General features: G+C 32.7%; 1 protein-coding gene across 1 annotated transcript in view; it reads right to left on the bottom strand.

Moving 5' to 3' along the window:
- Positions 1-1,208: 1,208 nt before the first annotated feature.
- The window catches only part of LOC134276434 (DNA-binding protein RFX2-like), a 29,512-nt gene continuing 18,087 nt past the window's right edge, over positions 1,209-12,633 (bottom strand). Inside the window, exons 10-24 of the mRNA XM_062758693.1 lie at positions 9,978-10,109; positions 8,207-8,285; positions 7,868-7,976; positions 7,539-7,671; positions 6,489-6,570; positions 6,198-6,326; positions 5,816-5,997; positions 5,580-5,696; positions 4,970-5,275; positions 4,635-4,789; positions 4,411-4,508; positions 4,067-4,216; positions 3,464-3,672; positions 3,202-3,355; positions 1,209-2,975 (exon numbers count right to left, since the gene is read on the bottom strand). Of these exons, the coding sequence (XP_062614677.1) occupies positions 2,607-2,975; positions 3,202-3,355; positions 3,464-3,672; positions 4,067-4,216; positions 4,411-4,508; positions 4,635-4,789; positions 4,970-5,275; positions 5,580-5,696; positions 5,816-5,997; positions 6,198-6,326; positions 6,489-6,570; positions 7,539-7,671; positions 7,868-7,976; positions 8,207-8,285; positions 9,978-10,109 (2,404 nt within the window). The 3' untranslated portion in view covers positions 1,209-2,606. The remainder of the gene's footprint in view (positions 2,976-3,201; positions 3,356-3,463; positions 3,673-4,066; positions 4,217-4,410; positions 4,509-4,634; positions 4,790-4,969; positions 5,276-5,579; positions 5,697-5,815; positions 5,998-6,197; positions 6,327-6,488; positions 6,571-7,538; positions 7,672-7,867; positions 7,977-8,206; positions 8,286-9,977; positions 10,110-12,633) is intronic.

Below are 12,633 nucleotides of genomic sequence, written 5' to 3'. Positions count from 1 at the left end.
TTTATTTAATTTGAATTAAAAGTTATATAGTGTTAATAACAATTAAAATTTAATTATTTAACTAAATTTAAAAAATAATTTCTCCATGACACTGGTGATATGTGTAAAAAACACGTTTTTTTTTAAACATACATAATAGCACAATACCTTATCTTTAATTAATTAATTTAAAAAACAAAAACGTGTAGTAAATATTTTATTTCCCAATTACCTTTTAAATACATGAAACATCCCTTTCTGATAAGCACATCTTGCAGCGGACAGCTGTAAATTACACTCGATAGATCCCAACCTAGCCCACTGCTAGGCATCATTGCGTCTCATCCTTCTCCTCTGTATAACATATAAAACTCATGGCCAATACCCTGATATTGATCCATCAAGACCATGTTTTTGTTATTGAACATCGATATGTTGACACCTTGGCGCTAACTTGGTGTTCGCAGTTTCCCGCCATAGGAAAATGAAGACGCATAGCTAACTCGTACCAAGTTATTTCAATTTAATTTTTTTCCCTTTTTTTTAAGTATTTTAAAAAATAGTGTAAAATAGAGCAATCAAAATCAAAACATTCATCTGTCATGCCTTTTTTTCATTGTTAGGAAGAAGCAATATATTCAACATTATTTTCACAATTAATTTGCAAATTTTCTTTCTTTCTTCATGTCTCTATTTTTCTTCCCTCATGTTCATTTGTGTTTAAAATACTCCCCAATAAATAGGAAGAATGAATAAACCACCCCGATACCAAACAACACACATGTAGCTGGTTTTCTACAAGATGCTGATATTAAACACTTTTTCCAATCACAAAGTCAATAAATCTTGACCTAGGACTAAGCCACTTTACGCAATAGTCAATTAATGGAGTCAGGATGTTGTTTTTTTTTTAACATTTTCAATCATTCAAGTACAACAAAATCCTGTTCTACTCTCGAAATTAATTCAATTTACATCTCTATAAATAAAAAATCCTCAGTATATTTAACTGTTACGATAGATTTCTCAATATATTCAAATAATTGAACACTTTAATGTCGCTTTCGTTCAACCAATTTTTGCCTTGGTTTTTAATTGGAAGAGAATGCTCAAGACAAGCACATTTTTTCCTGGACTTCTCATTTTATCATAAATAGCCATTTGCATGCATTACCTTTTCAAACCAAGTAGTTCTCAATAATAAATTCTGTAGGAAACAAAACACAAAGTATTTTCAACAATTAGCTTTATTCATTTTAATTTTTTTTATAACTTGTAATCAAGATTTCCAATCACAAAAATAACTTTTCTGAATCATCAATGTCACAATCTACAGAAAGTGACAGCAGTACTTAAGAAGCAGTCTCATTGAACACAATGCCTTTCCAATTTGTATACATGTACTAATAAATAAAAAATAAATAACTGCAAATCATAAAATTAAGCACTACAAAAAATTTTACCCGCCCGAAATACGATATACACAAGTCTTGCTACAGTATAAACTTTCTGTACAAACATTGTCCTGCTATATTTGGTCTAAGGCACAGATTGTCAGACGTCTGACAGGAGATGGGAAAATTATCTAAAAACTTCATCTACTGTATCACATTGTTCTATATCCATACTTGATTCCTAAAAAATAATTTAGAACTACTTGTAAACATTCGTTTCAATACTACTTTTCTCCTGCTAAATTTATCAAACATTAGGATAAAAAAACCAAAGAATTCAAAAATTTAAATACCCTAGTTTACATAATAAATATGACTAGTTTCTAAAATCTACAAAATGACAAAAGATTCTGTACATGAATATTTTTTTCCAAACTGTCTACAGTAAAATTAACACTTTTATAAATAAATTATACAGCTTGCTATTTCTGTCATGTAACATTTCACAAAACAATCCAATATCTTACTTCAACAAATACTGATGTAAAGATACTGAATTGAAATAAACACATGCATTTCATTGAAGCAGTACAAAATCATGCAATAAAAAAGTGATAAGACCAATCATTTGAAAAAAAAGAATTTTATGTATTGAACAGCAAGCAATTAAAACAAATTGGAAACAAAAGTCAAACAATGAACCAGTGATTAATGATGGTATGAAATGTAGTCATGCAATTGCACCACAAGTCAGAGTAACTTTTAGGCAAATCTATAAAATACACATGGATAAATGTACAGGCATTTTCATTTTTAAAAAGTTGGTTTAAAAACTTGATCACAATTTTCACTTTCAGATACAGAATTTTGTCTCTCGGTCTTCACTTAAACATATAACTTCTTTTTTGCATATTTTGCGGTGAATTTTCATTTCTACTTTCTAGTGTCACTTGTTTCAGGCTTTATAGGTCACATAAACCAGCCTAATATTTCAAGTCCACAAAATAACATTTGCCAATTTAAGGATCATCTCAAATTATACACACTTTGCTGAATCACATCTCCTCTTTTTTCTAAATCTCAAATAACTTGCAACATGAACTATTTTAACATTAAATACATAAAAAACATATGTACAAAATAGGATGGAATTACAACTTCAAAACTGGGTGAATAATAGTCCACAAGATATTCAAGATTTGTTCAGGCATGTAAATATTCTGTTGTTAATCACTATTCCACTTTTAATCGCTTTGTACCCTGTCCGTCCCCTGAGCCTACAGCATTAGACACTGGCATCACAACAATGGTTTTAGTTCCCGGTATCGTGCTCCCGGTCCCAGCTGCCCGTACCGTGACCGTTGTGGGATTTGAACCAGGAGCTGCCGTCACAATAACGTTACCATTAACACTGGGGTTTCCTGTTGTACCAGAATTAGACAGGACCATCAGTGTGGTGGCGTTAGACTGTCCTGTCTCCCCTTTGTTCAGCAAGGTTTGAGCAGAAGTCGTGGTGGCACTTGTTGCAGCTTTACTGAATACTATGGGCTTCGTTTCTGCTTCAAGATTGCTCATCAGAACAGCACTGCTTATATCAATGAACTGTGAAAAAAAAAAACAGTTTCAAATTTATTAAAGATCATAAAACAATCCAAAGAAAATCAATTCAAAGTGCTTATTCTGAACTTCATGTTATTATCCTAAGATCTTTTATTAGAAGATTTTTAAGAAGAACAATGTGCCCTTTTTTGATACTATTGTTTTTAGTGTTTAACAATTGACAACACAACATGCAGATAGCATTAAATACATAAGATACCTGTCTGACCTCTCCCATGACAGCTATGGGGGTCTCTCCTGTAGCGGCCGCCACCTTGTGCTCCACCAGGTAGAACATGTACTCGTCATACAACAGGCGGATCAGGTGAAATGAACCAAAACTTGCTGCACTTCTCAGAGTCAAATCCCTTATCACCATTGAGCTGTAAGATTATTTTTCAAGGTTAAATAATTGAGTCATCTTCAGTCACTATTTTGTGCACTGTTTTAAACAAGTTACTTCAGGTGACTCTGATATAAATTGTATTTACCTGTAAAATGACCATTTGAGTAAGAACTGCCTGGCTGCCTTAGGGAAGTTTTCGCTCCCCTCGTGAGGCTTGAGGACCTGGTTTACGACCCCCTCAAGCCAGACGGCCCACTGCTCCAGAGAGTTCTGGAGCTCCAGGGTCTTCTTAAAGTCGTCCTGTAACTGCTGCACCACAGCGTCATCACACTGACACACCCACGACGCTTGTTCCTATCAAAATGGAAAAATCTCAACTCACACTGGGATACTTGCTAATGAACTTTTTATTTCCATAAAAAATTTAAAACGTTTCCTTTTTTTTTTAAATCTCATTTTCATTTAATAAGGCTATCTATTTCCACAAATTTCAAATCTAAAAAAATCTTGCCAACCAAAGCATTCTTTCTTTTTTGTGAAATTTGACTTTTTGGGGGCTTAGTCATGGTACCTTTTTTTTCTTATGAACTGAGCAGTGATAATCATCTATACAGATGAAAATATTTACAATTTTATTCTTTTTTATCTTTGTTTTTCATTTGGAATTATGCTAGGAGCTGAACCTGTTATTCTAAATAAAATACAAATATATTCATAAATGCCTTTTAAATCATGATTTTGTACTCACTTGGACATTTGCGAAGTCCACTCTGTTGAGATCAGTTAACATCTGATTGATCTGGGAAGTGTTCTGTAGAACTGCCCTTGCTGCCTGAGCTAAATGGTTGAGTGAGGTGTACCGACGCAGAGTCTGAGCAAAGGCACTGACAGCACTCACCTACCAAGTTTAACAGTACAGAGGTATTTAAAGGGGAATAACTCCTCAATTATTATCAGTATCTAGATTATTTCTATATTATACTTCTCCACTTTTAAAATGGAAATGACTTTTTCTTTTTCTATATTTTACAGATTTTTATTCAAACTTTCACCATCTCTGATATTTTATTCATATGTTCATTTTTCTATTACCTTTGTCTTCACCATTTCCTCTGGGACACCTGTCATGGCACTTTTTAACCAGTTTTCTAAACTTTTGGCAAAATTTCTTATGGCTTGTGTAAGTGAACCTAGGGGGAAAAATTATATGATTACATAAAAGTTTTTCAATAGTTCACTTTAACATTTTTCAAAACTGTTCAAGGATCTTCATCTGATAAATTACTTTAGCATAACAGTCTCAAATATAAGCTTACTAGGAATAGGTCGTAGAACGTCAGGTATCAGAACTTCCACCAGTGCTTGATAAAATGTGTAATCTGCTCTCCTGACCCACTGCTGTAGGGGTTCATATGAACTAACCAAATACAACTTCTCCTTGGGTAACCGCTTCTCATAATCATTGTCAGCTCTGCAAAGAACATCATTCTGTCAATGCTCATGTAAAAACTTCCTCAATTTCTATATATTTGTGAACAGGGAAGTTACTTTTGTGTCAAAAGTTTATTACCTACTTAAAAGACAAGGAAACTTCAATTAAGAACTTCCATTGTTCTCCCTAAACGAAGGGATATTTAATATATATACTTACGTTAACTGATCAGGAGGTTGATTTCTCCAGAATCCCTGCCATAAAGCCTCGATGAGAGAGAACTGTAAATTGACTACTACATCAACAATAGCTTCTGCATGCTCTCTGTACATTTTCTCAAATGATCTGACATGCTCGATTGTAATTCCTTCAGGGAAAGGCACAGATGTGTCAATATCACCAAAGTTAGGAAGAGCTGCCGAGGCATCTCCCAGAAATTGTTGGTGTTGTTCTTGTTGGGCCTTAGCAGGATCGTGTGCTCCATGTGAACCATGATTGCTGTCTGAGCCATCTACCTCGCCTTTACTGTTAACAAAACGTGAAAAAAAAAAACTGCTTATTTTTACCTAGATGTATTTGTAATACTGATACAGACAATGACCATATTTCTTCCTTCAAGTTTGACCTGGCAGAAGCCTTTGCTGAATTTTAAAACTTTATCTAATATACATATGTACAATAGGGGCATGAAAGTTTGTGCAAAAAATAGAGTAAAATCAAAAATTTCTTATCATTATCTTATTTTCAATACATTGTTGATTTTACTGTATTTTCCTTCTAATGGCAATAAATTAAATCTATATATACAGTTGGTGAGTTGTCAACTTACCCTTTACCATGATAAAGAGGCTGTTGCCTGATTGCCATTGTTTCATTGTCAGTGAACTGATTTAAAGGTGAGTTGGCCTTTATCCTGATTCCATAATAATGGTACTTTGAGTTCCCCCTGAAATGGTTATCATCTTTATTTGACAAAAACATTTAACATGAATATGAAGTACAAATGTTTAAATTCAAATAAGTATGCAAGATCGAGTAACATTTAGAATGGATTGCTGATCTTACCTAGTACCCAAGCGTCTTGTCCTTAACCCCAAAAAGACTGATCTGATGAGTTTTCCAAAGGAAGCTGGATTCATTGGATCTAGGTTCTGTTCTTGGCAATGTCTCAGATAGTGGTTATACAGGGTACTTCTGGGTAGACTTACTCCTTCAGCAGTCTCATAGTTGTCTATCAACCACTGAACCTAAAATATCAAGGTCTTTGTCAATAATTGCAGCACATTTTTGTAAACCAAGAAATGAAGATAAGATCAAGTTTTCATGTAATATGGCTTTTTTCCACTTTACGATGCATATGCACAATTCAGTGATATATTCAGTGGGTTAAGTTTGAGAATATTACGCCAAATTATTTTCTTAATAAAGCAATAAAAGGTACACTAACCGTAGCAGGTGAGGCTCGGGTGGTGTGGGTGAGGGGAGTGCCCTCCCCGTCCATCGTACCTCCCTGGATCAGGTAAGTTCCTCCCTGGTGCTGCAAAATCTGTCCCTGAACTGTCTGTACAGTCCCTAACTATAAAGTACATTTGCGTTTTTACCATAATGCAACCAATATATTTGTAGAAATCAAGACAAACCCTTGTTTGGTATGTTTGTCTTTCAACAGAAGTAGAAGCAAGATTTATTTGATACATCACGCCATAAATATAGATTGTAACATGAATTCTTCACGTACCTGCTGTCCTGTACTTTGGTAGTATGCACTGGATACTGGTGTATACATGGTCTGCCCATACTCATTCTGGTAAGTACCTTGCCTTTAAAACAAAACACAATAGTTAAACGTAACTGCTCACAAAGTCAGTTCAAGGTGTTGAAATATTCATTATGAAGATTAAGACCAAGTTTGAGAGTAAGTATTGCAGACATCCATTTCACTGTGTTCAATCTCTCTTTTTAAACTGTTAATGATTTCAAACAAAAAATTAACTCAATATTCACTTCAAAATCATTTGTATTAGTTTACATTAGAATATTTACTGTAAACCAACTATCTCTCAGAATTTTTTTTTGTTTCTCATTGAAGCATTATCCAAAGCGGGCTTTGTTTATAAAATACAGCATAATTTTTTTTCAATTTTCCTGTCATCACAAACAAAATTCAGACAAAAGTGAGGGATAGTTGGTTAACAGTAGTCAGAATGGCACCAATGTAATTTTAAAAAATTGTAAAAAGTGTAAAAACACTATAAAGCAACACTAAATGATATAAGGATTTCTGTCCTTAAAAGGTATAACGAAAGAATTTGAACAACGAAGTTTGTGAAGATAAAGTTTACCAATGGCCATTATATCTAGGATGTACTCTGCTTTGAAAATAAAAACAATATCATAGATTACACCAAACATATTCTGACAATAGTACAGTTTCAAGGGGGGTAAGTGAGTGCCAATGTGTGACAACAGATACACATTTATAAGTGGTATTCTCCGAGATACACCCATAGTGGCTGTTCAAAGAGGAGTGCATGCAGAGCAATGTCCCTTATATATAGATAATTAAATCCTCTTAATGAATCCCTTGAAAGAAAACTCCAGATTTACAAAAGAACACTAAAACACCTAATGTAAATTTTAGGAAACAAATTCCTTTTTCTTGGAGAGGAACATTGCAAAGCCAGTACAATATTCAGAATGTTTGTGCATGACAACCAAGCATTACTGCCACTCAAACCAGTGTGAAGTCCACAGCAGACTGAGGCACATCTATTTCTATATATCGTACATTTGACCATTTGCGTAGATACCGGGATCTGAGCCATCTACGTACTGTACATGTGTGGGGTAAACCGCTTGTCCTCCTTGTTGGATGGTCACGGTGTCTCCACCCTGTGCCTGATCTCCCAGCTGATCCGGAACTGAAGTAAGATTTGTATTACATTAGTCACCAACAACTACATACATCCTCAACAATTCTCTATATAGTAATAAGCTGGTCTTTTCTGACAAGTTTTCAATCTTTATTTAACCACAAAATTTATCTGCAGTTTTTAATTTTACAAGTAGATTACTATTTTGCTGTTAAGTAGACATGCCAGGCATGCTTTTACTTACTTGTAACAATGAATTGTTGGCCAGAATGTGTCTGGGAAGGCTGTATGATAGTCGTCTTTTGGGTCTGTCCATTCTGTGATTGAGATGTAGATGGTGACTTTGAAGAACCCTGCTAAATTATCAAATAAATTGCTGATTATTACCCTGCTAAATAAACAAATAAATAATTATAAAAGGTTAATGTATACAACAGTGACAATACACATACAGCATGTTTGTTTTCTACATAGTTCAAATTAACACTGTAAATATTTATAAAATAGGTACTAAAAATATCAAAATTCAGTCTCAAAAAATTAACAATTTATTTCTTATTATCACAACAAATTATGAACTTACCTGTACTTGAACAACAGTTGGGTTCATTGCCTGCAAATCTGTGACGAAGGTTTGTGTAGCCATCAGATCATTTAGGAAACTGTAATGAAATATTGATCCTGTTCATAATTTCTCCCCAGATTCATTCAAAAGTATAAAATTTAAAATTGGGCGACTTAGCAGTACCACAGTCATCATGAATATTTAGTGTTTACAGAGTTTAAACAAAATTTTTAAAAATATTTTCACATTCTCTCCAATGCAAATTCTTGGTTTGAATCAGGAACAAATTTATCAAAGTGTTTGTTAATTCTGTGATGGTTCCCAGTCATTAACATGATAATTACAACTGCACTTGTCCCATTGGTCACACCAAAGGTAGTCAAATAACAATTTTTACACAGTTGAAAAAGAAAAATCAAATTGTCAAGCCCCATTATCTCTAACACTTGACGGGACCATGGAACAATCTCTGATTTCTGAGGATTTGAAATGTAAAAGTACTTCAAGAATACACAGACTTCCAAATCAAAGTGACATATTCATTGTAAATGGGCATGAGAGATATATCAGTTTTTGAGACACAGAAGTTAAATTATAATTCCTTTTTTTTTTTTAAGATTATCTGTTTTTAATTTTCTTATCTGAAACTGAAATGCTGCAATGTAAATACATGATGTTATACCTGTGTTAGCTTTTTTACTTTGTAAAATCTTTATCACAAACATTTCACAAAAACAGTAGTTTAAAATTTCCAAAATTTAATATTTTACTAGTTATTAACAAAAGGTCAATATATTCCAAACAAAACTAGAAAGAGTTACAGCATAAAACCCTGGCATGCAATAATACTGCTGTTACCTATATGTAAATAGTGTCAAGGTATTTTTAATCTAAGGTTTGTCAACATATCTTTTTCCATAATCTGCCCACAAAAAAGTCTGAAAACTTTTCTTTGAAAAAACTTTTTTAATATTTTTTTTTTTAGTTTCCAAAGTGTTTTTGAAACTCCTCTGTTCAAATTAATTAATTTTGCTAAGTAGTCATAGCATCAAAATCTTTAAATATTCTCCATTTTGTAAATAAAGTGGCAATTAAAAAAATAATAACACATTAAAATCAAGAATAGCAAAAAAAAAAAATAAATAATAGCTTCAATGATAAATATATTTATTTACTTATTTAATTCAGCTTAGCAACCAACGATTCTTTTTAAAAACTTTATAAAAGAAAGTTGTCAATATGTTTATTTTTATTATCAACATGTCTGAACAAGTTGACATATTCTCAACTTAAAAATATACACATAAACTATGAACAGAAAGTTGAAAAACTTCTTAAAATATTTGATTCACATGTTTCAACCATGTCAACACTGAAAACTATGCCTCTTCAACGTTATCTTTCATAACTTTTTAGTTTCCTAGCAACTCAATATTCCACCTAAGTTCAACCAACTCCCAAGGAATTTTATTAATTTTCTACCAAAAATAACGCAAAAATTAGAATAAAATTATAAAGAATATGATAAACTTAAAAATTAGCTTTAAAACGTTTGTTACCATGGAAACATTAATAGTCATTGCTAGGATACAAAACCGTTGCTGACCAAAAAACACTTCACTTCATGATTGGACGCCATTTTCTTTTTAGAAACGGTATCCAACCCAGCGTGCATACCAAACATTTGTAAATTAGCAAGAAATGTCTTAATTATTTATTGCAAAAATCATCCCCGAAGAGACATTGATTTACATCTACTACTTTGACCATGATGTAAATGAAAATTCACCTTTTACGTATTGGTGGGTTACAGTCGTCAACAGCTACGGTGGCTATGGCGTTTATTCCTAGGGCAACAGTTGCCAGTCTCCCCGCGTCAGCAAAGACATGATATTCATACGCACGCAAAACCGGATGTAGTTATATTTTCGTTAAAAAGGAAAATTATTATATGGTTTTAACTTTTCTGTGCTTAAATTATGATATTTTATTTATCAAATTATCAACTTCTCTTGATATCGGGTAACCCGATTTAACAAATTAAATTTCCTTTTGCACTATATTACAGAACGTCCTATTTCCGGTAAAATGTAATTAGGCTCGAGGAAGGCATCAAAATGGCGTACAGTACGGAATACGAAATATTATAAATAAAGTGGGTTTCTTATCTTCACGTACTTGATTTAATCAAATTGATGTGAACTTCATGAGATAAGTGCACATATTTGAAAATAACAGAAGAATATACGTGAGGAATGCATAGAAAATGAATATTTTTAAAGTATGTCACAAGACAAGGTTATGGGTCAAACGCCATGCGGTATGCAAATTAGGAACTAATGTTACCTAATAGTTGGTGGATCTCAAAGGAGCGAGGGTGGTAATTCAGAGCATATCAGAATTTCTTCACATAATTTTTTTTTAGATTACTGTAGCATAACAGGCTGGCAGTCTTTGGTAAAGAATTTAAAAAATGAAAACATTTTTTTCAACGTTTTCTTTTTTTTGGGGGGGGGGGGTGTCAAATGCATCAAGTTTCCCTAATCACAGACACGTGGAAAAAAAAAACTACTGCATGTGCCCGTATCCTTTGGAATACAAATTTTATTCATTTATTTATAATCAGTGTTTAATCTTGATGACAGTTGGATCCTCAGTGATGTTTAAAGTCTTTTAAAAACTTTTTGGTCTGACAAGTATATTTTTAGTTTCTATACTAAAAACAAAAAACAAAAAAAGAAGAAAAAAACACACCAAAAAAAACAAAAACAAAAAAAAAACAACAACAAAAAAGAGGATCAATTGATATGCTTCTTTTGGCGCTACAGTATAATATATTTAATATGACATTTTTACACTTAAATTTGGGTCTTTATCAAAAATTACATAGTAAACGCGTTTCTGTTAAGTTCTCTCCAATGTACAAAGTAAACTATTATATAGTCTTCTTCTTTTTTTTTTAATCGTGACTAAGATAAAGTTTCAAATTATCAATTATTTGATCTCTCTGCACTTCAAGCAGATTGGTCAAAGTTATATATCTTATATATTCAGAATATAAAAACCTTAAGTGGGGGTCTATGTTAATTGCTAAAATTGTTTTTTTTCCTTGAAATTCAGAATATATTTACATATTTGTCACAATATAATGAAAGAATCCATACAAAATGATTAAATAGATATTTCAGAACCAGCATAAAATATTTTACTGAAAAAAAACACAGCTCCGTGTGCAACCAGGATGGAAAGATATAGGCATCTATATAAACTTAACAATATTGTATACTAGTACGAGGGGTTATCAAAAAGTTCGTGGACTGAGGCTATAAAATTAGTATTATGTAGGCTGTGTTTTCAAAATTTATATGGAACATAAAACAACAAAAAATAAAGAAATGTTGAAAATTTTAGCCTGATACGTTCATTATTTGCCAAATTATTACAAAATATAAATTACATTATATGATCACCCGGCGCGCTGTCGTCATTTATTTTCATGATGTCCGATAATGTCATTGTTTTTTCAATGTCCGCTTCTTCTACCTCATACACTTTTTTGATGAGATTCCCTGGAGCTGAGTAAGGACTTAAACCCGCCTTGTTTATATGACTTCACAATGTCATGATCAGTGGCCTTAAATGAATATAATATTCCAAATGGATTAATACAATGGGAGAAATCCGCGCTTGATTATGCCAGCATATTTTGCTTTTGGGAGTTCAATATCTACAAGACATGATCAACGTCATTTTTTGACGTGATTGATTTTTCACACCCTTTCTCTCTGAATCTATTTTGACATTAAAAGACAAGTACTGTGGATGCATATTATTTCTCTGTAGCCAGTTTCAACATATTTTAGGTCTATACCAGTTTTTTCAGGGGCAAAACTTTATTGAATGTTGGAAACGGAAACCCCTCCCTCCTTTTGACGTCATTTTCAAGGCCTCATTTGTTTGGACAGTCCGTGTAAAATTTACGGTAAAATTTCATAGAACTTCCAGAATGAAGTGAAAATTTCAAATTTTATAGAACAATTGTGTCCCGACACATACCTGAATAAACGGAATTTTTGGATGTCAAATGATCATATCAAAAGAGTTTTTCTCAGTTACACATAAGTCTCAAAAACGTCATGTTGGAGGTTGCGCTGTTTGGACAAACCATTGCTTACAAGAACATTACTAATTTATTAAAAAATATTATTTATGATTTATGGTTTATTTTTTAGATAGAAAAGATGATGCTAACTAGATATATTAAAATTCATTGATGTGTCTAAAGCGGTTTTAATTTTATGATGCTAGTCCACAAACTTTTTGATAATCCCTCGTAAGATTCTCGACAAATTCTGCTTCATATGAATACAAAAATAGGTTTGCAAATAACGGGGTGCAATTGGTACACCCAATAATTTCCAATAAATTGTTAGAAGACCTGGATG

This window comes from Saccostrea cucullata, unplaced genomic scaffold, assembly GCF_032062105.1.
Source record: "Saccostrea cucullata isolate Sc308-1 unplaced genomic scaffold, CSIRO_AGI_Scuc_v1 ctg349, whole genome shotgun sequence".
Taxonomy (NCBI): domain Eukaryota; kingdom Metazoa; phylum Mollusca; class Bivalvia; order Ostreida; family Ostreidae; genus Saccostrea; species Saccostrea cuccullata.
This window is presented reverse-complemented; position numbering and strand designations above follow the sequence as displayed.